The 12523-nt window shown below is 42.5% G+C and overlaps 1 protein-coding gene across 4 annotated transcripts; it reads left to right on the plus strand.

Moving 5' to 3' along the window:
- Nucleotides 1-1014: 1014 nt before the first annotated feature.
- LOC112137564 (ral guanine nucleotide dissociation stimulator-like 2) lies at nucleotides 1015-12523 on the plus strand. 4 transcript variants are annotated; one of them, XM_024259942.2, is made up of 4 exons: nucleotides 1015-1275; nucleotides 2137-2371; nucleotides 10212-10504; nucleotides 12405-12523. In XM_024259942.2, exons 2-4 carry the CDS (start codon nucleotides 2192-2194, stop codon nucleotides 12451-12453), a joined length of 522 nt encoding a protein of 173 aa, XP_024115710.1. In that variant the 5' UTR covers nucleotides 1015-1275; nucleotides 2137-2191; the 3' UTR covers nucleotides 12454-12523. The 4 variants fall into 4 exon arrangements, with proteins under 4 accessions (XP_024115710.1, XP_024115711.1, XP_024115709.1 ...); XM_024259943.2 differs by lacking the exon at nucleotides 1015-1275 and adding an exon at nucleotides 1411-2024; XM_024259941.2 differs by lacking the exon at nucleotides 1015-1275 and adding an exon at nucleotides 1412-1953.

Consider the following 12523-nt stretch of genomic DNA (forward strand, 5'->3'; position numbering starts at 1 on the left):
TACAGTTTCGTGTGTTATGTCATTTCGTTCAGTTTGAGCCCCCGCACGTGCGAATACCCTTTTCACGCAAATCGCATGAAACATGTGCGAGCTAGCTAAAACCGTGGCGGTTGCGACCTTGCCACGCGCACGCCATTCAAATTGTACAACTTCTAATTCCAACATTTTTCACACAGTACATTCCCATTTATGGCCAGTGATGTGACATATCAATTGATAAAGCCCCCTAGGAGGTATTTCTTTTTGTAGCTTTGAGTAAAAGTGCTTTTTTTCAACATTTCAAGATGGCGGCGTCTTCCCAAGGTCAAAGGTCAATGAAACTTCTAGGGTCGTTGTAGACTCGCGCTGAGGACCTAACTCTTAGGTTTCGTGAAAATTGGACAAACAAAAGTTTCATTTTCCCATATTGTTGAAAAACGTGAAAATCGCCATTTTTTTTTATCTACGGCTTGACGGCCATCCCATAATGATTTCAAATGTTCCAGGGCTTATCCCCGACACGTGGCATGGGCTTTCGTTTGCGTATCTCGAAATATTTTTTTTTGGCCCCATAATCGATTTTCGGCCCATTCATTTTTTTGACGGGAACGCTCGCCGTGATGTCATCGTTTTGGGCGGGGTCACGCACAACATGACAAAAATTCATTTTCAATTTTCCCTAGGTCTCCACCAATTTTGGGGACTTTTCGAGTATGTGGCGGGGGTCAAATTTTGGCTAAAAGATTCCGTAAGAAAGCGGAAGAATAATAAACAAAGCTAAAACAATATAGAACCTTTTTTGCTGTGGGGCTTTGTGTGTCTTTTCGTGTCGTTTTTGTTTTGCTACACACTGGTCATGTCTGTTTGGGCTTAGGCCCTTCCTTTGAGGCTTTTTAGGGCTTTTTACATTTTTTCACTCTAAGCAAAAATAATATGGTCCTTGCCATCAGTACCTGATGCTGCGGGCCATAATAAATGCAAATGCAACAAGAACACCAGGAACAGGATTTTCCTCAGAGAGGGACTTCAACATCTATTTAGTGTGTGAGTTTGCTGAGAGAGACTATCAGACAGAACAAAGACAGGTGGATTTCTTGGATGGTTCCGTCATTGAAACCTTTACAGAGAAGAGCGTCACATTGTGATGCTTTGTCTCTTCCCGTGACAGATCCACGCACGCTTCCATCCCGGGGGGGTTACGCTTCCTGGCAGGGATTGATTGTCACAAAGACATTTGATTTCATTCAAAAGTTAAGGGGGGTGTTCAGGAACTTCCGTTTGCTGTGGAACCCACAGGTGAGAATTCACTAGAAACAAGTTTGGACAGGTGAGCGTGACGAATGACCAGCGCGTGACAAAAAAAAGCTTTGTACTTTTGCAAAAACGCGTGAGAGCTTAATTTAAGTGAAAAAACAACATTCACCTGTTATTTAAAAATATTGCACGTGCCTTTTACAAAAACTATGACTTGAGACAAACCAAAGTGGGCGAGGAGGGGGTCTGCTCCTGCTGCCGACACGTGCTTCTGCGCAGACGCAGTAGGCGATCCGCCTTGACCACGCGCTCAGGTAAGACACCTGGAAGCAGCTCGTCAGTGGTGTTAGCAGGAGGCAGGTGTTCAGGTGAAGGTGATGACGTAGTCTGTGCGCGCGGAGCTGCAGTGATGTGGGAAACTTGAACGATGATCAGCACAGCCGAGCAGGGAGGGGGCCATTCCCACACGGACACGCACGCGCGCGTTCACGGCGTCATCCGCCCACTGAGACAAAGGACAATCATTGTTCAGAGATAAACGGCTGAGTGTCTCCTCCAGCTCCATGAGAACAGACATGCACATCCAGCCCAGCAGGAGCACAGCTGAGTGTCTGTCTGTGGTGACAGTTCTCCCTCAGACCGAATCTGACTGACTCTAGTTCTCTAGCTCCCACATTCCCATTCAGCTGGACTGTCTTGGAGCTCCAGAGGAACCTGAGGGTGATTCACTGGTTTATCTCCGTTCACAGATTGTTTTATTCCTCCCTCTTTGGACTAAATCATGAGGAAATGTGAGGCAGCTTGCAGTCAGGATCTTTATGTTCAGTCACAGGACTCCAGATCCACAGATCTGTTTTTGAGCTGTCAGGAGGAAGCTGGTCTTCATGTTCTCCTCCTTCACAGGTGATGAAGCAGATGCAGGAGGAAGAGGAGCGTGTGGACCCATGATGCAGCCGAGATGAGGACCGTTTTTCCCGTGTGCCGAGGGGATGAGGACGGGGAGCCCCGCGGCCTCCGTGGCAGGATGAGGAGGATGCCGTGGCTGAAGCCTGGTCAGGGCGAGGGCGTCCACACGGACACGGAGCCCGGCGTGTGGCTCAGGAGCTTCCAGCTGCTGGACACCAGACCCAAACCTGAAGTAAGATCTGAAACCGTCCACCTTCAGCAGAACCTCCCTCCTCTGCTGCAGGGAGAAGTGTTGATCTAATCACTAACAGTTTAATGACGGAATAAAGAAGCTGAATCATGAGAGCCTCGTGGGGACTCTTCAGCTGATCTTTGGCTCTTCTTCCTCAGTGAAGATGACTGAGGTTCCTGGACCTGCCATCCTTCCAGCTGTTCTGCTGTGAACGCGTTCAGCTCCTTCAGGCCTCCTTTCACAGTTTCTAAAGGAACAAAATGGTTTGTGTTTGTTGGAGTAAAGTAATGGAAAAGTGTTCTATTCTTTACTTCTACAAATCAATGTCATTAACTCGTGCTCTGCTCCTCTTCATCCATCCGGCTCCACAGTCAGACCTCATTCTGTCAGCTGAAAGCATCTTTTAATCATTTATCTTTTCAGCTGTTATGTTTTGTAATTTACAATATTTATCTTGAGATTTTTTGAAAATAATTTACTGCCTTTTTTCACTTTTTGTTTTAGTTCGTATTGCTTTTTTTAAGCAAACTTGTAGCTGAGTTTATTTTACATTCTTGCTCTGTTTATCATTGTTCAGATTTCTTATCAACTGTTGCATCTGTGCTGGCTGTGGTAAACTTCCTCAGCCGTGCTGGTAAACCTAAAGTTTGAGTATTTGTCTGTTGTTCAGTCCTTACGCTCAGACGTGCATCAGCTGTCAGCCTCTTTTCAAGTTCATGCTTTTGTTTTACAGACCTGAGGACAACTCTGGAAACAAAAATAACTCGTGTTTATTCAAATCAGCAGCCACACATATTATGCAGCGTCATTGTTTATTGTTCAGAGACTCAAAAGCGCTGCTTCAGTTGTCCCCGTGACTCAGCGGCTCGTGGATCCACCTCAGCAGCAGGAACATGAAGTCGTTGTGTTCCTATGTTATCAAGCGTCATGCTGACGTCATGCTGCAGGAATGACAGTTTGCTTTTTTAACGGCTGCCCTGAACTTCCTCTAGACGCTTCTGAATTCTGACTGAAACTTTGTAAAAATTTCCCAGATCTTCTGATGGACTGCTTCTGCCAAACAGAGACATTCAGTCACTGCAGAACTAGCCCCTATCACGACTCCACACTGCCATGCTTTACAGTTGATTCTTGGGGATTTTTATGTAAGAAACTTTTTAGAAAAGGTTTAATTTAGTTTCTTCAAAAACAATCTTGCAAAAATTCTTTTAATTTAGTCAAAAATCATACAAAAATGTGACGTTAAAACATTTGATTTGTCTTTTTCTTTGCTGCAGTATTTAATTCACTTCATAGAGACGCTTCAGAACATGTGTCAAAGTCTAAGGCCCGGGGGCCGGATCCGGCCCTCCAGATCATTTTATTTTATTGTTATTAATGACCCGATGTTATCTTGTTCTTATTTCTAACTTGTATAATTTTGACAAAATATATTTTTATGGAGAGTAAAATATAGAAAGTTATTTAAGGTTTAAGTTGATTTATTCTGGAATAATATTCCTGCCTTTTTATTATTCATAATTATGTTAAAAGTTACAGTTCTAAATTTAGTATTTAACTTATTGAGTACGATTGAGTTTGACACCCCTGCTTTTGAAGAAACAGATTTCTTAAATTACTGAGTGCTAAATCCAAGAACCTCCTGTTCCAAAAACGAATTTTACTTAAATTTTAAAGTGACTTGACACTAGTTTTAAAACGTGACCAAACAGCTCACACGTTGCTTGGACATATCTGCTCAGAAAAAAGGTCCTATTTCCACAGATTGGAGTTTCTTCTTGTTAGAGCAGAAGGATCTTCTGGTTGAGTGTTCTCACGTTGACTCCTTGTTCTCAGGCTGTTCCTCTGGGAATCTCCATCATTGTTTCCATTTGATCAAAGCCTGCAGCTTCAGAACGACATTCTGTGGACCAAGTCTCTGATTTCAGTTTGATCTTTTTCTGGCAAAGAAAAAAATCACTTTGATAAGATCTTTTTTGTCATAAAACCTCGTGTTGATATTTCAGCGCTGCGGTCTCCTAGTGGCGCTCCTTTTGTTCCTGTCACTTCATCTCCCATTCATGCGTCTAATCGAGACTAATTGCAGTTTCTCCTTTTGTTATTGAACTGCTGAGTGTCTTTGGCAAACACCTATTAAAAACGGACTCATTAGACAAAGAAAGACATCATTGTGGGCTCAGTGGGGGAAGAAAAAAATGACCCAAATCTTCAGCTAGTCCAGAGGTCTGCAGGCTGAGGATCTGGAGCCACTTTTGGCTCTTTTAAACCTCTATTTTAGTTTGCTCGATATTTCAGAAACGATCAAGTCTAGGAATGCCAGAAGTACAAGCAGTAATATTTTGAACAAGCTGAATGTTCTAATATCAAGTGTGATTGAGTTTTCATGCTGCAAAGCATTCACACTGTAAGGATTGTCAATATCATTAATTCCAGTTTGGCGGCCGGATTTAACGGTTCAACGGGCCGCATGTGGCCCCCGGGCCGCTGTTTTCCCACCCCTGTATAGACGTTTTAAAAGGGAACGTGTTTTTCTAATTATAAGACACATTTAGTGAAACCAAACAGTCAGATAATTCAAACTTGATTCAACTTGTTCATCAACAGTTAAAATACAGAACTAGATAATGGTACAGACTACAGTACCCATGATGCTCCAACATTTCATCAAGCGATGTGGCTTCATAGTTGATCCAAGTCATACAGAAACAGTTGGACAGATTTTAGGGCTGTGTACCACAGAAAACCTGTTCAAGCACAACCAGAATCAGGCTTCTAAACTGGATCATATGGTGGGCTGTCCATGACAAGAATCAATCAATCAATCACTCATACTTTATTACCCCAGGGAAACTGGTGGATAACAAGACATATTGCCCAATGGTAGGCAGCAGCCATGCTAATCTGGCAGTGCTAATCACCCAGAAAAGACACATGAGGAGAGTACATGAATGAGGTCCAAAATCTATCCTCTTCAATCTGTGTCGCAGTAGAACAGCACAGATCAAAGTACAAGCAAAAATACGTCAACACAGAAGCACATTGAAGTAACACAGACAAAGACAACGGGCTCTGCTATCTCACCTTCAGCGGATTGTTTTGGTTCAGTCCAAGGAAGAATGCCCTTGGCTCGGGGGTTCCTGATTAGAGATGACTGTTTAGGCACAGGCAGACTCAGCTTCTGCCTGCTGATTGTCCAGGTGGCTTTCACTGATCAGGCCAATTTTCCTCCAAGTCGAGCCGGATTTCACTCCAAGATGGTTTCTAGCTTCCCAAGGGAGACCTCGATGTGATAAGAGCGGCCAAAACACAACAGTTCATGTGTTTTTATGACGATACAGACACAAATTCAAAGCAGTGCCAAACTTTTCTAAAGGGTGATTCTGAGGCTGGTGACAGTTTGACCTGGTGGGAGGTTGGCGCCAGTGTTCGGCAGCAGAGCCACCACCAGTGTGTGAATGGGTGAATGGGTCTGTGACTGTGAAGCGCTTTGGGCCCTCGAAGGAGGGTAGGAAGCGCTATACAGGTATATGCCATTTACACCATTTACCTAAATGTCTCTTTAGGGGTTGGAAGTTGCAGGCCCCTGAGCACACAGCAAAAATTCAAAACTTAAAAAACTTTATGAAAAGATAAAACTCTTGTTTTTATATATAAAAAATCGTCTTAACCATTTAACACCTGAGGTGTCGTCTGTGACGCTCCAACAAAATCTTTAACATACTGTCATTTTTCAACCATCAACACGATAATTCCAGTAAATCTGCTGAAATTATCGTATTAACGGTTGAAAAGTTTCAGTAAATCAAAGAACATAAACACTGAAGCTCTGGTGTTAAAGCACAAGGGCCCAAAATCCAAAACACACCTTAGATCATGAGCCGAACAGGATAAACATTTATTGAACACTCTAAAACTACATTTTAAAGCTTTAAAATGTAAAACGGTACATTTTTAACATAATTCTGAACTAGATATATAGCATTACCTGTGATAATGCTAGTGTGAAAGCTGTAAGCTGAATTTGACTGCTGAAGATGCTAGTAGCTGAAAATGCTGAAATTGATAGCTGAAAGCACTGAAGCTGATAGCCAGCTAAAATATGAGCTAAATGCCAAATTACCTTTAAAAGTAATAATAATAATAATAATTAGATTAGCCAAAACATCTAGTATGTAGCTGAAAAATAGCTAAACTTTAAAATGGCTTAAAAAACTGAAAACAAAAGTCTAAATTAGCCAAAACAGCAAGCATGTAGCTGAAATATTAGCTTAACTCCAAATTAGCCTAAAAAATCTAAGTAAATGTCAAAATTCTCCAAAAAGCTAGCTCAATGACTATTTTTACAACTTTAAAACTTTAACTTTGTGACAAAATTGTGAATAAAAACAGGCAGGAATATTATTCCAGAATAAATCAATTTAAAACAACTTTCAATATTTTAATCTCCATAAAAATATATTTTGCCAAAGTTATACAAGTTAGAAATGAGAACAAGATAACATCGGGTCATTAATAACAATAAAATAAAATGATCTGGAGGGCCGGACCCGGCCCCCGGGCCTTGACTCTGACACGTGTGTTAAAGGGTTAAACTTGATCAATATACAAAGATTTAAAATGTGTATTTTGTAAGATGGAAAATATTTAATGAAAAGTTATGTTGGAAGCTGTTCTAGATTTGCTATCCTAAATAATCTCTTCCTGTTCATGTATTTATAGTTGTTGGTGATATTTTTAGTCTTCTGCTCGTCCTTCGTTTTCATTGGTCAGAGCTGTCTGCTGACAGAAACCAGCTCTTGATGGAATGAGGACCATGAGGTCAGACCGGTTCTTCCGCTCTAGAAGTGACTCCGTGAAACGTAGCAGCTGCTGTTCTGGACTTTGTCGTGACGTCACGGCTTTCTTCTGCGAATGAGGATTTCTGCTGTTCGGTGACATGCATCCTCCGGCGTGTTCACCTGGAGCCCCACCACGCCTCTGCGGCGCGTGCATTCTCACACACGTTAAAGGGTGAGCTGTGGCACAAGCGGAGTACCAATTATCAGCTGTTCGCTCGTGCACTCCCATCAGTCCGTGGCGGGACCAATGAGCACGCACCTGCGTGTTGGCCCCGCCCCTCAGCCTCCTCCAGCGGTCAGACAGTCGCTCTGCAGCCCAGAGGGCGCGCGGTGTTTCAGTGAATCCGGTCCAGAACAATGAGAGTTTCACAGCAGAACGGAACGGAGCGGCTCAGCTCGCCATCGAAGCCTTAATTACCGGACCCCCGCTCCTCAGGAGGGCTGCGTTCACGTCCACTGGAAAGATGGGAAAGTGGGACTTCAGCATGGTAGGTTGCTGTTTCTGTGCGCGTCCTCCTCGCACGCGACTCAGGTGACCGACCACCTGCGTACCTGCAGCCCCAATCCAGGACCGCGGGAGATGCGGCTCCATCCTCCCGAGGTGCCCCTGTTCTTTGTTGTCAGCTTGTGTTTGCGCAGACGCAGTTTCCAGCAGTTTGTTGTTGTGCTTCCAGTGTTCTAAATGATCTCAACAGGGATTTCTTTATATTAAGAGTCTTGATGAGTGATGTTGTGATCAGTTCTGATAAAGACCCACCTGTGGGGTCCAAACCTGCGGATGTTGACTGAACAGTAAAAGCTGCTCCGCTATCATCTGTTCTTATGTTGGTTCAACAATCAACCCTGAAAATGAAGGAAAAAGCAAACATGGTTCTGTTTGACATCTGTCAAATGGCTTTCTGGTCTTTTCTTCAGATTAGTGATTTTTCAAAGACATTTCTTTGGTTCTTCGGCAGCTGAAGATTTTACAAAATGGTTTCATATTCTTAACCGTTCAAACATTAATAATAAACAAAGACACTCAAAGAACCCATCACTTCAAGTGTTAGAAATGTAGTAAAGTCATTCCTTTGCGTTACTTTAAGTGTGTGAAGTAACAAAATAGCAGGAAAGGGATTCTTTTTCTAGAAGTTCATGTTTCTTCCTCCACTAGAGGAAACAGCAGCATTAGCGGCGTTCAGACAGTTTGCTGAAATCCTGAAGTTCAGATTTTGGACTTCAGGTTGTTGGTTTCTATATGACCCTTTGACCAACTTTCAGTGATTTCAAAAGCTCTAGAATGGGTTATTATTGATCTGCAGAAAACAAGGCAGCCAAAACCACCTGCATAGAACCTTTGATTTTATTTGTTCCTTTTTGAGTGGTTGTAATGTCAAATCCTGGTTATCGTCTGCTGCTGCAGATAGTTTAGAAATGTCCGGATAAATGGAGTCATCGCTCGTGGATGGGATCCGTTTTTAGTCTTCAGTTTCCATTCTAACTTTCCAACTGCTTATCAACTAATTGTTCCATTTTTTACAGATATGGCATCCATGTTTCAGTCTTTGACCTCACACTTTGATCCGTTCAGCAGTTCTAACTAGAGCAGGATATTGATAATACTTTCCAGAAACAATTCGATTCACAAGAGCAGGAATTGATTCTATTCCATTTTTTAAAATTCTTTCTATTCTGCAATTTAATTCAATTTAAAGTTTACACATTTATAAACATTTGTTTAAAAATACATTAATAATCTACTATATAATTTGAATATATTTATATTTATCTGATCCAGTTCACATACTGTAAATGTATCAGTGAAATAATGAGATTGTTAATATCATCCAGTGTTACATGGATTCTCTAAAGGAGAAGTTCTAACTAAAATGTTCAGATCATTAACATTGGAAACATTGTTCTGCTTCTCCTGGAGGACGTTTCAGTTTGGACACTAGGTGGAGATCACGCTGTAACATTACACCTTATTCCAGAAGAAGACAGTATGAGGGAAAAAACTGTTTTAGACCACAAGTGGTTACGTCAAAAAATCTTCCCTTAAGAGTTTGTAAAATTCATGTCTGTGAGTTTATAAAGATGTTCATTTACTCAGAATGTATGACCGAGCATTAGCATTAGCCATCCTATGGGAAATTCCATTATACTTTAGCATCAAGCTAGCAGACTTTAGCTTTATGAGCTAAATCGATCTTTATTTTTTATGAATTGATTATTGATCTATTAACCTTACATCAATTAAAATCGATTAATCGATTTTTATCAACCCAGCTTTAGCTCTAACATCCTAGCTGTTGTCCTGAACTGACGTCGCAGCGATGTAGAAATATTTACCCACTCAGATGAAAATGGTGGTTTTGGTGTTTTTAACACGTTGTTGTGGATCTTTCGGAGGATGGAGGACATATGTAAAGACAATTGAGCTTAATATTGCATTTTACTTCTTTATACAAGTTGTTGTGAATCAGAAACATGCAAAAAATTTCAGTTTGAAAAGATCGTTTTGTGATGTAGAAAATACTCTGGGCAGGGCTACAGTCTTCCTGCTCCGCTCAGTTCTGATCCAGCAAACAAATAGATCCATGAACGTCTTTGTTTTCCTCGTCTGAGCTGGAATCTGGATCAGAACTGTACGACCGGATAGAAATGATACTGATCACTATTTTTGTTGCTCCTCTAACGTTAGGCTGGGGGTGTGAGGAGCTGTGAGCTAGCAGGAGAGTTTGTTTACAGATGGGTAACAGGAAGTGGGGATGGGGTTATTTGCTGCCAGCAGTCCTGCCCACAATTCAAAGGTGAATTTCTAACTCCTTCTGCTCTACTGAAACGATGTCCCAGAAAAGGATTTTAAAGATTTTTAAATTTGCCTAAAATTGCATCACCATAATTGAAAGGCCGCTGGAAGGCTTTGACCATGGATCAGAAGTTGATGGGAGTGGGTCTTTAACCACGTCTCAGTTCCGTCTGTCGTGAATCATGGTGGGTGTTCGATTCTCGCCCTCCAGGACCCGGTGCACGAGTGGGTCGACGAAGGGGAGGAGGACGCCGTGTTCGGCATCACCCTGCGCAGGGAGCCCGTCCCGCCGAGCGCAGACCCCGCAGAGCCTTCGTCATCTGCTTTCGGCTGCGTCCAGTACCACGCAGTCAAGGTGCGGCGGTTAAAGGCCGGCACGCTGGAGCGCCTGGTCACACATCTGCTGGACCCGGAGAGCCGCGAGCCGGACTTCGTCCACATCTTTCTGTCCACGTACAGGGCCTTCACCTCGCCCCGGACGCTGGTGGAGCTGCTGTTTCAGAGGTGAGGGGTGGAAACATGCAGCCACACATGAGCTCATCGTTTCTGCTTGATTTAGAAAGCTCTTTGTTTAGCACAAAACATTCAGTCTTAGAGTGACAGAAGCAGTCTGGCATTCTCAGAAATCCCCCTGAAACGGAGCCGTCTGCAGCCGTTCCTCCAGAGGCGGTCAGGCCGCTTTCTTCTGAAGCCTTTGTTATCTCAGGAATATAGCTTCACTCTCAGTGACGGTCCTTATCAGGACTCTGCTGGACTCTGACATCCAGCGTGTTCTACTTTCTGAAGTCGTCATGGCGCTCAGACGCAGGAGAGCGATGGCGTCACGCCATGACCCTCTGCAGTTTTCAAAGGAGGAAGAGGTTGACGCCCTCGATACGTCCTAACATCTATTCTCAGGTTCTCTGACACGAGGAGAGTTTCTGCTGTTCCATTCCTGACGCTGGGACACGCCCCACAGAGGAACTCACCGTCTGTCTCGCTCACGACTCACCTGCCGGAATGTTCTGAACCTGAGCGTGGGGGGTCAGGGGCAAACTGTGGGGGGGGGTTTCCTTCCTCTGAACTGCAGGAAGTTCCACCTCATTGTTGTAGAAAACAGCAGCTCTGAGTGAGAGAACTCTCCAGCATGGCGGCTGTGTTTCTGCAGACAGGACGTTTCTGAGGGGGTGCAGCAAGGCCAGCCTGAATCTGTGGGGGCCGCATATGGGGTCAAATCTGATTCAGCTTAAAGTGAGCGAAAAAACAGAAAGAATGAAAATTTGAAAGCAGTTTTAAACTTAAAAATACATATTGAAAACTTTAAGGAATTATTGAAAATTTGAAAAAATAAAATTGAAAACTTAAAAAAAAATTTTGAAACTAAAGCTGTTACAAAAAAAACATTTATTTGTACTTTCAACTTTCCTTTTTTCGTTTTTCCCTCTTTGTAATTTTTACTGCTGAGCTGATCCTAATTTTACATGGGGGCGGGGCTTTGAGCTCATTGGCTACCGGGACATTTCCCAGTGACAGAAAGGACTCCTCACTACACATTTTTACACTTTTCTCAGAAACACATGAATAATTCCCTCTTTTCTCTTATTTCTTATTCTCCCTGTTCAAACTTTCATAGAACAATAAGTCTAGCACTAGGATGAAAACAAGGATCTGATCATGATGAAGATTTAAGCAACGCTGCTGAGCTGCACGTTTGCGTGAAAAATGGCATGGAGGAGATTGATTGAAAAAAGATCAACAGCAAAGTTGAAAAAATACCCAATTAAAACTGGTGATACTGCTCTCTCTGTTTGATCAGAGTGGGGTGATGCAGGCGGAGACGGAAACAGACAAAACCAGCAGCAGAAAGACCTCACATCATACCTCTTAGGGGTTCATGGGAAACATGTCCCAGTAGCCAATGAGCTCAAAGCCCCGCCCCATGTGAAATTAGGACCAGCTCAGCAGTAAAAACTCGAAAACTCTGAAGTGAAACTGTAAACTGAGGACTGAAAGCAAAGAGGGAAAAATGAAAACAGGAAAGTTGAAAGTACAAATAAACATTATTTTAATTGGTTACAATTTTAGGTTGTTTTTTTTTTCAAGTTTGAAATTTACATTTTTTTTTCAAATTGTCAATATTTTTTTTCAAATGTTCAATTTTATTTTCAATAATTCCTTAAAGTTTTCAATATGTTTTTTATTTTATTTTAAAACTGCTTTCAAATTTTCCTTTTTTTTTAAAATTTTCATAATTTTTCATTCCCTGATTTGACCCCATAGTTGCAGGATGTTTCCACAGGATGAGCAGCTCAGATCTGCCATGATCACAGGATTCTTTTGTCATCACTCCTCTAAAACATCGACTCAATAATCTCTAAATTGAACATGTGGTTGATAAGTCGGCGTGTTCCTGTTTCCCCTGCAGAGAAGAGACCTTCTCCAACCTGGAAACCTCCGTCAGCTCCTGCAGGTGAGAGGATGTTTGCCCTTTTGTTCGGGGAAAGAGCAGATGTTTCTGGTTGTTCTGACAGCCCCCCCCCCCCC

The sequence above is a fragment of the Oryzias melastigma genome, linkage group LG1 (assembly GCF_002922805.2).
Source record: "Oryzias melastigma strain HK-1 linkage group LG1, ASM292280v2, whole genome shotgun sequence".
In the NCBI taxonomy this organism is placed as follows: domain Eukaryota; kingdom Metazoa; phylum Chordata; class Actinopteri; order Beloniformes; family Adrianichthyidae; genus Oryzias; species Oryzias melastigma.

Excerpts from the sequence above, each read along its gene's own strand:
- LOC112137564 (XM_024259942.2), top strand. The coding sequence starts at position 2,192 with ATGAGGACCGTTTTTCCCGTGTGCCGAGGGGATGAGGACGGGGAGCCC. Across the intron at positions 2,372-10,211 it reads ACACCAGACCCAAACCTGAA|GACCCGGTGCACGAGTGGGT; the intron begins GTAAGATCTGAA and ends CTCGCCCTCCAG. Across the intron at positions 10,505-12,404 it reads GTGGAGCTGCTGTTTCAGAG|AGAAGAGACCTTCTCCAACC; the intron begins GTGAGGGGTGGA and ends TTTCCCCTGCAG.